Here is a 14,956-nt window from a genome sequence, read left to right as displayed (position 1 = left end):
CACAGAACTGACAGACATTCACTGTCAATAATTACACTGCACAGCGAACTCTGACATGGTTCCCTGATATGGGCAACCAATTAAAAACACAGTCAGAATGAACTGTTGAACTGCGAATTGGCAAGAAATCAAACAAAGAAAGGACACTCTCGAAGGTTCTCAGCATCCTGCTAAGCTCACATACTGTAGCTTCAAAGCAATACTACGAGCAAAGGGCAGAACATATTGAATTGCATTCCTTACTCTAAACTGCCTGTATTTCATTCCCCAAAAGTAATAACAACACACATGTACATAAACAACAGCACAAAAAAAAATTAAATTGCCAATACAATTTGCAATGTTAAAATCCTTTAGGTGTATTAGAAACCTGTAATTAGCACTAAATAGAGATTACAAAACAAGCAAAACATCTGCCGCACAAAACAGTTCGCCTCAAATAATGGCCCAAATTAAAGTATTATAAATCTTTGTATGGTAAACAAATATCATGTTTTTTTCAAAAAGGTCATTGGATGACTCTCTCTTTCTAAAGATAAAATTTCTTAATGCATGACAGAAATTTCATCTTCCTTTCACTTTTCCCCAGACACATGAACTTTAGACTGTACAATCATAGAAAATTGTACAAACTGACTTATGAAATGAAAGTTAATGAGATCATTGCAGTAAAATAAGCATGTTAAAAAAGCCCGAAAAAAAAAAAAATCATACTTCACTATCGATTTACTGAACATAATTTTACTGAGCGAGTGACTATCCCAGTTAAGCAAAGTCAAACATTGCAATGGACAACAAAAATGGCAGCTTAATCTGTTCTATATGTACTCTGAGAAAACTAAGTCAGAAGCTGATGTTCAAATTAATGAAATTTTAAGCTCTCTCAGCGCTTCACTGTTTTGTGTCATAGGAACATTTAAAGGTCTTAAGTTATTATTTTGGATCTACAGTACAGTGTAAACAAAGGAGGCTATTCTTTGAGTAATCACAGAGGCCATTTGATAACTTTGTTTTTTTACAACACAAAAAGCCATAGCCCCTGGTTTCCAAGGAACAAACAATGAAAATGAATGATATTAACAGCTGACACACCCTAAGGGTAGAGTTACATACATGTATTTACAATTGTGACTTTTCACCCGTGGAAAAACTCTAAAGGAAATACTATGAAAAATGACCAGCTGTTTAACCAGGTGGTACGAATAAAATCAAAACTGACACTGCTCAAATGACAGCAAAAGAGCAACTTCATCCCTCATTTAGTACAATACAATTTAAAAGTATCACTCAAGGATAAGCAAACCATCACACACGCTTGTAATGCATTGAAAACAAGAGTCTTGAAACTCATTTGTCAAAACAGACCAAGGTATTTGACAACCAGTTTTGTTTCCAAATTATGTGTTTCCCCTTTGTCAAGAACCAAAAAACGGACAAAGACAAACTTCCAATTAAGGAATGGGACAAAAGCAAACAAATGTGTTTAATCCTTCATATGCCAGTGGGCATACTTGAGCGCAAGCAGAATGTCACCAAGTTCGCGGTTGTAAAGACAGTAACTTCCACACAGATGCAAATGCTAAAAAATTGCATGCTAGAGGGTATTCCTTCCTGGTTTACAAAGGATTTAACACACTCAGTAAGAAAAAAACAAAATATCAAACTTCAGACAACATTTGATGAAGCAATGCAACTGGAGAGTACATTTGGCTTCATGATGCAGGGAGTTGCACCAATAAAGGTCCAACATTTCGCAAGACGACTCTTCGCGTCTTTCTGCAAACAGTTCATGCAACCTGTCTGGCAATCATTTTGGAAGTTAAATAGGGGGTAATTACACTATTTTCAAACAATTTGCTGCACAATGCAACAGCCACACAAGTTTCACAAAGAACAGTGACCAAGGCCCAATTTTTCAAAGTCCGATGCCAGAGTTAATGTTGCTAAAAAGTTAATTACTTTTTTCACCTGACCAAAAAGGTTTCAACAAGACTTTTAGTTTTCAATTTTGACTTTGACTTTTGCTTTTCTTCAGCTTAAAATTACAATGTTTAGGCTTTTCTGACCCACAAAATTCAACACCTATGCTGGTCTTTATTTAAAGATTAATGTTAAACAGCTTTTGAACAACTTGACCAAGTTTGCTGTGTTAACCCAGTTGCTGCAATAAATTATTCTAGAGGATTTACTTCCAGTTCCTCATAACCTAGAGGGGCCAGGTTGTTCAAAAGCCGATTAACTTGATCTAGGATTAGCGTAAACTTTTCTTTCAAGTTTTAACTTTTTGGTGAAAGTTTCTTTTGCTTATTATGGTTTTTCAAGATTGACTTCTTCTAATGTAAAGTTTTGCTGAATATCAACGTTGAACAGCAATCGGGAGTAGAGAAATAAACTCCTTGGTTAATTTTTAATCTGGGATTAGCGTTAATCGGCTTTTGAACAAACAGGGCCCAGGTTTTTCCCTGGTTCTGGTCAATTCTGAAAAATGCAACTGGTGACACATTTCCTTTTAGAATCCTGTGTCATTTCGTCGTGAAATTACCATTTAAAAACCCCTCTGGTGCCACACCCAGTTCTTTCAGTTCTCTTAATGATTTTTCATCAGCTCCAGGCACTCCATCATTTTGGGAGGACACCATTCAAGCAGGAACATCCAAGTTTCAAAGCATCTGTCCTTATTTACTTCACTCCGAGAGATCAGATACCTTTTTCCCCAAAATTGAAGTAAATAACGACAGATTCTTTCAACTCTAAGTTTAAAATTCATTTTAACAATGACAGCCACAACAGTTTATTACTCTATGCAGACCAGCTAACAACTTCAAATTCTATCAAAAACCCTGGAACTCAACACTGCTAAAACAACAACAACGAAAATACATGTTATGGGCCATTCTGGAATTGCGCAGGGAACTGCCCAGGGTGAGTTTCAAATTTGGACCAATCAATAAATTGACACCATCACATGAAAGATAACTTTGTGATTGACCATCTGTCCAAGTTTGATGCTCTTGGGTCGAACAGAGACCAAGTTACGGACCTTAACCAATTGACTCCCGGGGGTTCCCCATTGACGGGTAAAATCACCTGGCGTTAGACAGAGTAAAATACTAAGTCTGGCCGGTTCAGGTGGGTTTGGATGCATCCCTGAAAACCATATGAATGAACTCTTGAAAAAAATTATCAGATTTGGGACAACTGGAAAATCCTGTCATGAATGGATCTACTATTTTGAAATAGGTGAGATGAAAATCATTTTGTTTGCCTATTTTAAATTTATGAATACCACACAAGTCGTAAAAAAAATTTAAGAGTTTATAATGGTTGTGGGGGACCCAGCCTCATAATTAGAGACGTTTGTATGGATTTTTAACTAGTTTTTAAGTCCATAACTTGGTCTCTGTTTGACCTAAAAGCATCAAACTTTCAAACTTGGACAGATAGCCAATCTAAATGTTATCTTTCATGCGATGGTGTCAATTTATTGATTGGTTCAAATTTGAAACTCGCCTCAGTGGATTCACTGCATAGGCCACAAAATACTCACTCGGATCCAGCCGTCATGGACTTGGTGATGTCTAAAGGTGCTGTTTCGATCAAAGGGTTGACATTCATTACTTATTAGCTGCATGATTCAGAAAAGGAAGGAAGCTTACAAGTAACCGCCACTAAGTAAGAAGCCATGTTCCACAACCACTCTTGACAATCGATGCAAACCTTAAAAAAAAAACAAAGTATGTTTTGCAAGTTTCAACTGACGTATTAAACTCACGCGTGAGAACTTTAAAGAGGCTACCATATTTACTGTTGTATGAGTCGAAGTTTTATGACCTCAAAATAAGCTCCAAAAATTATCGCCCTCGACTTATACTTGGGTTAAAAATTTAGAGCCAAGTTCTAGCCAAATAATTTGTTCAGAATTAGCGCAACTATCGTCTTGGGTATAACAAACGCAGTACAACATGTTTGCTTTTGATTTGGCGAAAAGGGATTTAAGATGTAAGCAATTCCAGTTGAAATGAAAAAGAATTTGTCAAACCCTAAATGTTGAAAGTATTCACTAACACAATTTTGAAATAGAGAGTGGAAATTCTCGGTTATCTAATGCGGAAAGTTTAAAAGTTTAGACATCACTGTTCCTTCAAATAAAACACTAACGTTAAACTGCTTAGTAACCTGGCATGGTGTTTGCATGCATGCTAAGTCACTCATGTTCAAAGAAGGAAAATGCTAGATTGGTTTTTTTAATCCATTGACTCCCAGGGGTTCCCCATTGACGAGTACAATCGTCTGGCGTTAGACAGAGTAAAATACTAGATGGATTTTTAACCCATTGACTCCCAGGGGTTCCCCATTGACAAGTAAAATCGTCTGGCGTTAGACAGAGTAAAATATTCTGGCGTTAGACAGAGTAAACTATTAAGTCTTGCCAGTTTAGGCCGGTTTGGATGTCAAAGGGTTAATATGGACATACAGTACATGTAGTTTTTCAGTGAGTTATTAAGAAAGGGAAAACCGGAGAACCCGGAGAAAAACTTCTCGTAACTGGGTAGATAACCTACGAACTCAACCCAGTGAGGCCACATTAGTGGGAAGCGAGTGCTCTAACCCCTGTGCCATTCCTGCTCCCTAACAAGCAGGGTTGTAAATAAAGCTGGGAGGTACATAAACAGATCCATGTTATTATCATTAGTAACAGTACAAAAACCTACCATAGTAAATTATGCCCCTATTTTTACTAAGTTATAAAACTACAGCTCTATAATAAATGCTTCAAAATACGACCTGAACACATTCAAACCACAAGCAGAGAGTTTCTGCTAGCTGTGCATTCTTCCAAATGATATTTATAGGATTCTGATTGGAACACGGCAATCTGTTCTCAGCCAATCAGGATCAGAGTGGCTGATTCATTAGTACCCAGTTTACTCAGTAAAAAAAAAAAGTAAGTCCCAAAAGTCTGACAGGTGTTAAATTCAAAACACTGCTTGCAAAACACAAGGGATGTAGCATCCTAATTTGGTGTTGGTGTATCCCTTGAAAACATACATGTACGTGTATATCACAACTTAAGGGGAAATTTTTAGAGTGGATGAATGTAATAAATAAAGAGGGTAGTGTTGAGAGAAACATGTATCAGCACCGCAAATTTCCCTTTCGTAAACGGTCGTTGCCATTTCTCAGAAGGGTCGATGCCATTTATAACGGTTGACTACACACTTCACTTCAAAGACTCAGAAGAGGTTTTGGTCCAAGTAACAGTTCTTCTGGTTTCAAATGATTAACTGAAAGAGGCGTGCTGGGAGGAGACCACCACAAACAAAAAAAAATTGAGAAAATGGAAATTATAGCTTATCAAACTAAGTAGTGAGGGAATAGCCAACAATATACAAAATTCTTCTTGCAAAACTTCATTACTTTCACATCTTATAAGCAGATTATCCAAAAGCTTAGCTTTTGCGTGAAAATGGCATTCACCCGAAGCCAGTTCCGACAAAAGGTAACTCTAAAGTTCAGGGCATAGATACATGGCTGTGATATCCGGTGAAAGGTTTTCCAAGGTTTATGCAAAGAAAAGGTAAGCGGAAAGAAACCAAACCAAAATTTAAGCCAGAATTCAAGTCTTCTTTGCGAGAGAGTTCCAGTTCAACTACCCTTAATATTACTAACCAAAACTCTTGGAGATGCACTAATACAGGAACGATACGACACCATTATTTGGTAATTTAAGAAATGAAGCACTTTGCAAAATATAATAATTATAATAAAATTAATGAGTAAATTGGAAGGGAGACATTTCATTGTGACAAGCATTGTAATTTGATGATCATGAATGTCATGACACCAAGGTATGAAATAACACAAAATTTAACGTTTCACGTCTATTCTTTTAAATCCACTCTCCTACGAATCGTAAGTCGGAACTCTCTAGAGAAGGATCTCACTTCAAACAATAAGTTCGCCTCATCGTAACTCCCTCTTGCCTAGTGAAATCAAACACGTTGTGACAGAGACACAGGATAACAAAAATACATGTACATCTCATCTGTTAAACAGTCAATTTATTCAAAGAAAGATGGTCTTTTATCATCTATTTAAGATAAGATTGGGCAAAATTATTACAACATTTTTTTGTACAGTAGTAGAACTTTACACAAGTAAATTACCATCGCAACTTCACTTTTCTTTAGTTAGTTTCATCACATAGTGGAACAAATTTCCAGCAATGAAAATCAACAAAAACTTTTGCAGATCCAACTGCAAAACTGAGAACTAGATAAAAGCAGAAAGAACAAATTATTGTCAAAATGTTTGGTTGCTTTCTGTTGAGTTGCCTTTTAATATATACATATTTTTTCAAACTATTAAGAAGATTACCTACTGCTCAAAGACATTTGAAAAAAATAACCAAAATAAGAAAAGATGGCTTGCTTACTGACATTTGATTTATATTAAGGCATTGGTCTTAAAACTATTTTTTCTGCCACGCAGTTTGTGGCCTTTAGGCTCACATCATAAGTCATTTAGTGAACAAACTTCACTGTCCTCCTGCAATTCTGAGAACTCTGGGGACACTTGTTCAAACGTTGGATAGCGCTATCCACCAGATAAACACTACACTATCAAAACCAATAGAGTTATCCAGTGAATTGTGATTTATCCAGCAGATAGTGCTATCCATCCTCTGAACAACTGGGGCCTAAACACTAAACTCGTCAATCGAAATGATCAAATAAGAATTCAATGACAGATTGATTGCAGGATATGTTCGAAAAAGGAATCACTTAACAAAGCTGGAAAATCCCAAAGGTCCAACAAGGACAAAAGCAAGCTTGTGAGAGCTTATTTCCTGTGGTAGGACCATTAATTAAACCACCCATATGGGGTGGATAAAAAAAAGCAATTTTATTTGCACGAAAATCCTCCTCCCTAAATCTGTTGATTTTTGTTATTGTTGTTTATCAAGGGAGCTAAAAGATCTAAATTGAAAGAATAAAACAGGAAAGCAAGGCTACTAATGCAGAAGCCATTGTTAAGTGTCCCACAGCAATGTCGGCTTCAGAAATACAGGAGAAATAACAAAACAGTGATTCTGAACCCCTAAAGAGCAAGGACTTAAAAACATCTGGTGTGATATGTATTGAACTATTATATTGATGTACATACTACAAGTACTGTAAGCCAGAATAACATTTGCACTTGAATTGCCTGGTGTTATTAGGACAATATTCCACTCTAAATGCTAACATATCTTATCAAATGATTATAACTAAAAATAAATCATTATAAGTAATGACATGTCTTCTCCGAAATGGCGAGAGAACAATAGTAACTTCCAAAATACAAAAAAGCAGAAGTTCTCAACAAATGAAAATAGCAGGCTGCTTCAACACAAATAAGGGTCTTGGAATAATAATCCCCGTCCTATTTTTCTGCAAGTTTAATATTGAGGCTAAAACAATACAGAACTTGTGTGGTGAGAACTGGATTGCAGTTACATGTCAAAAATGAGATTGTTACTGATAAGCCATTGGGAGGATGAAATTACACAGATATCCACATGGTTGACATGTAAAGACATAACCATGTTGGAAGACTGATCTATGAAACTGAAGCAATTAACACACTGTAATGTTCTAAGCATTCATTCTGTGTGCTTTCAAAAAACAAAACTGGATGGTATGATCTGATATGGGAGCAATGATTTTACTGAAGGGGGAGAGTAAAGTGAATATCACTTCATGAATATAACATAAGGAAACTGAGCCACTGTGCTTCATAATGAAACCATTGGAAATTGGGATGCTACAGGAGACAACATCAACTAATGAATAGTTGTGCAAACTTACGAGAACATTACAGAAGCACAGACAATACAACCTATGAAAAATTTACACACAGAGGATGACGGGTTTATCGTGGAGTTTCAGCAGGCAAATAGAACTACTGAAAGAGTTATTTGCATTTGGATCAACAAAAAAATGCTGTCAAACAAAATGATAAAATTTTTTTTGCTATTCAAATGTTCATCACACGTAAAGTAAACAGTGTTGGCCTGTACTTAGGGAGTCGAAGAGGGCATTGCTAAGAGGCGGTAGTCCGTAACATTGTCAAATAGCACCTACATGTAGCTTGGATAATATTTTTTGCGAAATAACATGAAGGCTATGAAGAAACATACAATAATTATTAACATTTAAAGTTTGATCCAAGCCAGATGGACGAAAATTATGCTGTCAGAAACCATGAATTGCTTATTGTTTTAAATTGATGTCAATGTCACCGCGTTTTCAGGGCAAAATTTAAGAAAATTATGATACTTGTTTTAAATGACACAAAGCCACCTTTCAGAATGAATAAATCTTGTCGGAAATCTCAAGAAGCTATGACAAATGTCATTTAAAGCAAGTCACAGTGAGGAATCGATTGCCCCAAATCTCATGGCAAAAGATAAGTCTTGATCTATGATAAATAAGGAAAATAACATCGCTGGATATGTAATGAACTCTGCTCAAAGCGAGACAAGACCGGAAGAGCTATTTTCGCCCGGTCTTTTCAGATTAAAGTGAATCTTTGAGAAACGAAAGAATCGTTTTTTGCTTTCTCAAACACGCTGTTACGCAAAAAGCGAACAACACGTCATGAAAAATACATGCAAATTGTGACAAATTCAAGCGGAACGAACAATATTCCGTGCAAAACGAAATGCCCTCTTAACGCGTTCTTCGAAATCGATGATGCTCTTACAGTTCTGAAAACCATCTTAATGTAACAAGGACTGCTCAGATCGCAGGAAATATACAAAGTGGCGAAGGAAAACGCTTTGAATAAGCGAACAGATATGCATAAAAGATAACTTGCTTTCGACAAGGCAGATGGTAATTGTTCAAGGCCGACACGTTTGCGTTTTGCTTCGCGGTCCAATTCTCACAATTTCAATATGCGAGCACTGTTTTACAGCGTTTCAGAGAATTAACAAGGATGTTTCAGGGCAAAAAACGCCAGGAAACGTTCAATATAGATGCAAAGAGTAACAAGTAAATACCGCGAATCGAAAGAAATAATGGTTCGAAGGAGATGAATTCGCAAACGATAAATATTTGAACATCAAGGATGAATGCAACGAGACACACCTTTCCAATAATAGTATTGCAAAATGAATAAACTAAATGCTCCGGACGAAGCAACAAATAACATGTCATAAACTATTGCTTTGTAAGGTGATTTGACGGCACTGGCTAACGCTTCACACTTTGATCTGAAGTTGGTTGCAAACTCACTAAAAGACTACGTGTAAAACCCAACGCAAAACGTATACAACACCAAATGCTGGCTCAACAACCTCGAAAGTGTTTTCGCTTACAAAAATAAATTGTTTATCCCTGAAAAGTTCTACAGCCTATTTCCAGCCGCTTTGATCGTCGAATGCTATCAACAAAGCCCAACAAGAAGTGGTGTTCGCCAGTAATTCTTGGCCTATAGAAAACACACGCTCAAACAAAATGGCGGACGGGAGCACATGTTAATAACGCAATCGACAATGTAAGTTTAAAAAAAGATATAACACGCAATGAAACTCTCACAACTGTAAAATTTGTTGGAAAGAATGAAAATCTGTTCGGTTCGGTGAGCTAAAAAGATAGTTTAGGTGCTACAATTACAAAGTGAAAATGATTGGAGAAATTTCGGTTCAACCCTATCTCTACGATTTAACCATTTCGTTCGTAATTAATAAGCCACACAACACCATAACAAATGATCCTGTGAAATTGGTTCAAACTCATGTTTCGGAACAAAAAGAAATTGATTTTCTTGACGAAAACGCTGTTGTTTCCCTCAGGGAAGAGCAGTTTGATAAGATGTAGTGTCAAATTACGAACTACTGAGATACAATTTTCAGAGACTGTACTTCCCCATCTCACAGGGGGCAAATACGAGAAAGCATTTTTGATCGTATATTTTCAATAAAACCGCCCATAAAGCACCAACCGATCCGGTATTCATATCTCTTTCCTTAAATTAGTTCAGCATTCAAAAGGAACCAGAAAAGAGGCGTAGGTGTCAAAGCCAACGTTCGCTGCTGAAAGCAGCCATATTGGTAGTTATAAATGATATCTCGATTCACTTTAGCATGAAGTAGCCCAAAACGTTCCGGTAAATGGTACTTTCCCAAGCTTAAATCGAAGCTTTAAACTGGAATCAAAGCAAGGGAGGGATATTTACTATCTATATACAACCACTCCAGTGTTAGGCTGGCTGAAGACAAAACCGTAGTTACAATAATTAGACATACAAACATCACCCTTCTAAGACAGAAAGCACGCTCATTTTTTCAATCAAAAAGCGCTTCTTAGTTTTCCTTTATTGATTTACCTCATCTCAGGGAAAAGGCAATGTTGAAGAAGTGAAAAAAACATGGTGTATTCTGCTTACCTAACAACGGCCGTTGAGAGTTGGTGGACCAAGACAACGGTCATCTAACTCGTGCAGTATTCCTTCGTAAAACAAGTTCAAATTTCCACCACAAAAAAAATCAGCGAAGCTCGAACCAAGTCACTGACGATACCACACACTTGTAACAGAACGTATGCTCTAGCCAAAACTCCACAAAAGCAACCGCCTGACCAAGTAATTTTACGAAAAATACTACCTAATCAACGCCATTTGCAGTTTTTCTCTGACTGCTTACGAGGGGCAGACGATTTAGCAGAGGTATTGCGCATGAGCAGTCACCTGTTGTCACGTGATGTTATTACTGACGTAGAACAGGAAACAACAAAATGTGGTATGAGGGTCAAAAGGTGGTTCGATTCTTTACGTTGAAAAACACCGGGCTACATAAAGAAATATAACCCCAAACAAATATCATCCATGCTTTTTTAATGAAATATAAACGTTTTTCTTCGCAAATCGTTTGCTTATGTGGACTTTCGACAGGTAGATCTTCTTCGCGAACTTCAATGATGTGGAAAATGCAAGACTGCGACATTGTTATTATCACATGAATGGAAGGTTTTAATTGAAAATGAATGTAAAGAAGTGGTTTACTCAAAACAAAGGTTTCCAATATTCACGTATGCAAATTTGGAATACGGGCAAACATCACCATGCGCAATTTATGCGAGAATCTACCGAAACATTGTTGTCTTCGCTTTAAAGTAAATCACTTAGCACATCCAGAGCAAACTGGTCTGAACAAAGCGACTTTGTCGACTTTAAAGCAATCATCGCTTTGTTTCAGAGATGTCGCGCATTAAAAATTGACAGAATGTTTTTTAAAATGTCGCGTTGTTTTCGAGGTTATGGTTGTCGACGGAGCGTCCAAAAGTTTTCTTCAGGAGCCCTTTCACTAACAAGGATACGTACAAGTAAAGTACACATTGTTTTATGTGGATAACATGGCCATGAACAGGCGGCGAAGTATGGTCGCTGGATAATATCTCACCAAAGATGAAGCTCGCTCACTCATCAATGGAGTTTTCTCATTCATCGGAAAGTTTTCGCTGTTCCATGGCCTTTGGATTTAATTCGTTGACAACGGATAAAATCACTGCTCTTGAAAAGGCTACACTTCTCCGCAGGATCTTTCGAGGGGTTCAATGTTTCTTATGAACGCAAGGTAGCAGCGTCCAATATTTTTTCGGGAGCCATACATACTATTGGTGATGCAAGATATTGTTCCTCGGATGAATTATCCGCAGCTGCTTGTAGGGATAATTGTCAACTACGGACATTTCATTTCTGTAAATCATTTTAAGTAAGACCTTTCAAAAAATGAGCGAAATATGAATTTCACAGTGTTGCGTTCATAGTTTTACAATCGAACGGTTGTCGTTCGACATCTTCTCAAAAAAACAACATCCAAACTTGCCATGTAAACGGCAGAATAGATTTTCATTCATTTCTCAAACGTGTAGGACAAATATTTTTATCCTGCACATATTAAAACAGTCTACAAGCAATTAGAGAGCCTACAGCCCAATTCTCCACTTGGAACGGATAAATGATGATGATGACAAGCAATTCATAGATCCACGCCGCAGCGCCGAAGCGTTCATTTGTTCTATGGACCACACCTGTAGTATCTCACTTTCATTTCTTTCTTCGAACCGGGAAGGGTCCTTAAAATTTTTATATTCTTCATTTTTATAAAAGGGTATTTTTAACAGGGAAGATATCGATCATTCTTGAGTCCATTTCACTTCGGAAATTGAAATCGAGCGAAGCAGTTTAATAGCATTGAGTTGGCTTTCGATCCGGGATTAATTACAACTGGTTTGCGAGAGAAAGAGCACTATGTTTCGTTCATACCACGACGGAGATTGGCAAATTTTCTGCAAACCGAAATCTTTTCTCTTGCAAGGTCATTCGAATTTTGACGGACCAAGGCAAAGAAAGTACCGCGAGACCGAACCACAAATCCTTGTTTGTTCGTCCGTCAGCAGTCACGAGCAGTTACTCAGGAAGCCACTATGTTTGCACTTTGGTTGTTTTAAAAATATGGTAGGAGTGTATTTTTGTTTCTAAAGGAAATTTGTAAAGGGGATTTTCGAGGAAATGCTGTTTTTTAGAATTGCTTCAGTGTTTTTATATTCTCCTCTTTCCTGTTGGTTTTATATGATCAAAATTTCTTTTGTGAAACATGAGGTTTTACGTACGTGTGCGAAAAGATTCTTTGTTGCGCATCAACGCCTCACTGTAACTACGTTTGTGGCTATGTGTATTTGCTTTTAAACCTCTTATTTCCTCGTCTTGGCTATCCTTCTGTTTTCATACGTCCGTAGTCTACATTTTAGACTTTAACAAAAAACCTGTCACGAATGGTTTTATTAAGTAAATTAGCCGGAAAACACAAAAACGAAGAGAAATATATATATTCCCCAATAACTTAAGTGCAACTTAAGTATAGGTTGATGGCTAATTTAATTGTATTATAATTTATCAGTTTATTTGAAACACGTTAAGTTTAAAATACATAAATCCCAATAAGTTTTGTGAGCTATATTTAACCATGACTCCACATTTTTGTTCATTCTTTGACGTCACTCATTCGACGTCCTTATTTCGCCCGGCGCATTTCAAGTGGAACTGAACAGCAAGAGTATGAAAGAAGAGCTAAAGAGTTTATAATGACATATGTTCGCTTTAACCCAGCCTTTTTTTGTTTAATTAGAATTTGCTTGGGGAAGGTTTTTTGAATGCGCCATCCATAGTTTCGGCGGTTTGCAACACCCCCGTACGTCGTAAAATCCTGTTGGGTGAACAAAAGGTGTTATGAATGATCCAGGATCTAATGTTTTCGTCCATCAACATAATGGTGTTAGCGTACCGTGAAAAGCCATTGAATGAGTTGATGCTAAAATGGCATAAATATGCAGACCTGGTGGAAAATCGATTAAAGTCGAAAATGACTTAAAATAGATATGACAAACCTCTCAAAAATGCTTTAATCACTTGTGCGGAGGCTTAATTGCGAGAATTGTCTACATGAAGAAGACTGGCGAATCGTTTATTTTGGCCGTTTAACGGAAAATTTCTCCTTTTGAACTGTTTGTGTTCAAAGTTTCTCCCTGGAAAAAACGCACTTATCTTATGTTTCTAACATTTGAGTTCTTCAGAATAGAGAGCGAAAGACTGATGAACGCATGCGCATGGATGAATAGATAGATAACTTTATTTAACGAGGGTAAAACACGTAACAGTAAAAACTGATAAACTAGTGGCCCTCATTATACTATACATAAAATATATTAAATAAAATGATTAATAACCAAAAAGTATAATAAAGATGACTTCTCACTAGAAACCAAAATGAAAGCGACAAATTCATCGTAACGTGGGCCAACATCTATTGTCCCGAGGAAAGCATAACGACCTAAGGCAAGTCGAAGGAACAGCTGTTCAAACGATGTAACTAGGCGACAAGAACAATAACGTCAAGAAACGCGAAGTCAGTCACGCGGTCAGTCTCTTCCCCGTTGCACAAAAACTGACTTCGTCATTCGCTGACTGACCAGAATGCTGCGCAGTTAACATACCAACCGTAAAAATATACAATCGATACTGTTCCGTGCAAAGGTGACACAATATCCATATAAAACTAACGAAGTGCCAGGGGCACTCGCGACCTTATCACAATCTGTGCCACCAGCGAGTTAAATTCGAAAAAAAAAATGCTATTTTACCCTAAAGGAAATCCAGTAAATTTTTTCACGATCTTCGATGATTCAGTTGACAGGGGGATCGGTTTTCAAATGAACCCAAATGACAAGTACTTTCCGGTTGAATCTTCTACCTTTTCAAATATATAATCCACTCACTCATATGATACCAATATTAATTCCTTTCCTGTCCCCAGGGGGTCAGGTCAACTCTGTTGACGGAGGGACGAAATATTTTGTGAGACGAACGCGATCACTGGTGCGTGACTGCTTGTGACGTAATACAATAACTTTGTTCTGATTGGACGGCATAATGAATTCGCGGGATTTCGAAGGTCTAAAATAAAAAGATACGGGCAAAGGTTGTCTCCGAGGGTTTATATGGGAGATTGGGCTCCTGGGGACGACGAATAAGGACGGACCATTAGAAAAGTGATGGGGGGGGGGGGGGAGGGTGGGGGAAAAACAAAAAAAAATTCATGCAAGGGAAAATGCCAAGAAAAAAAATTCACGCAAAGAAGAAGGTAAAGAAAAAAAAAATTCATGCAGAAGGAAGGTCCAATTCTTGGATTTTACATGACGTCACGGCCGCCATGTTGGTGTCCCCAAACAATGAAATGGCGGCCATGTTGGTGTCCCGATCCAATCCTCCGGGAATTGACAGCTATTATTATGCTAACGTCTTCTTTTGTTTTCGTTGAGAAACATGGCTGTTGATCACGTGAGGGAAACCTAAGAATTGTGACTTTTATTTAATAATTATATAATATTTGCCAGTGTCTGCTAAAAATAAT

At 37.3% G+C, this 14,956-nt stretch overlaps 1 protein-coding gene across 2 annotated transcripts in view; it reads right to left on the bottom strand.

Moving 5' to 3' along the window:
• The window catches only part of LOC138009529 (serine-rich adhesin for platelets-like), a 43,642-nt gene extending 32,937 nt beyond the window's left edge, over positions 1-10,705 (bottom strand). For both annotated transcript variants that reach the window (XM_068856594.1, XM_068856595.1), the window contains exons 1-2: positions 10,435-10,705; positions 3,548-3,717 (exon numbers count right to left, since the gene is read on the bottom strand). In XM_068856594.1, the coding sequence (XP_068712695.1) occupies positions 3,548-3,615 (68 nt within the window). In that variant the 5' untranslated portion in view covers positions 3,616-3,717; positions 10,435-10,705. The remainder of the gene's footprint in view (positions 1-3,547; positions 3,718-10,434) is intronic.
• Positions 10,706-14,956: the final 4,251 nt, after the last annotated feature.

Source organism: Montipora foliosa, chromosome 7, assembly GCF_036669935.1.
Source record: "Montipora foliosa isolate CH-2021 chromosome 7, ASM3666993v2, whole genome shotgun sequence".
NCBI classification, from domain to species: Eukaryota; Metazoa; Cnidaria; class Anthozoa; order Scleractinia; family Acroporidae; genus Montipora; species Montipora foliosa.
Note: the sequence above shows the minus strand (reverse complement) of the source record. Positions and strands in the feature narration are given on the sequence as shown.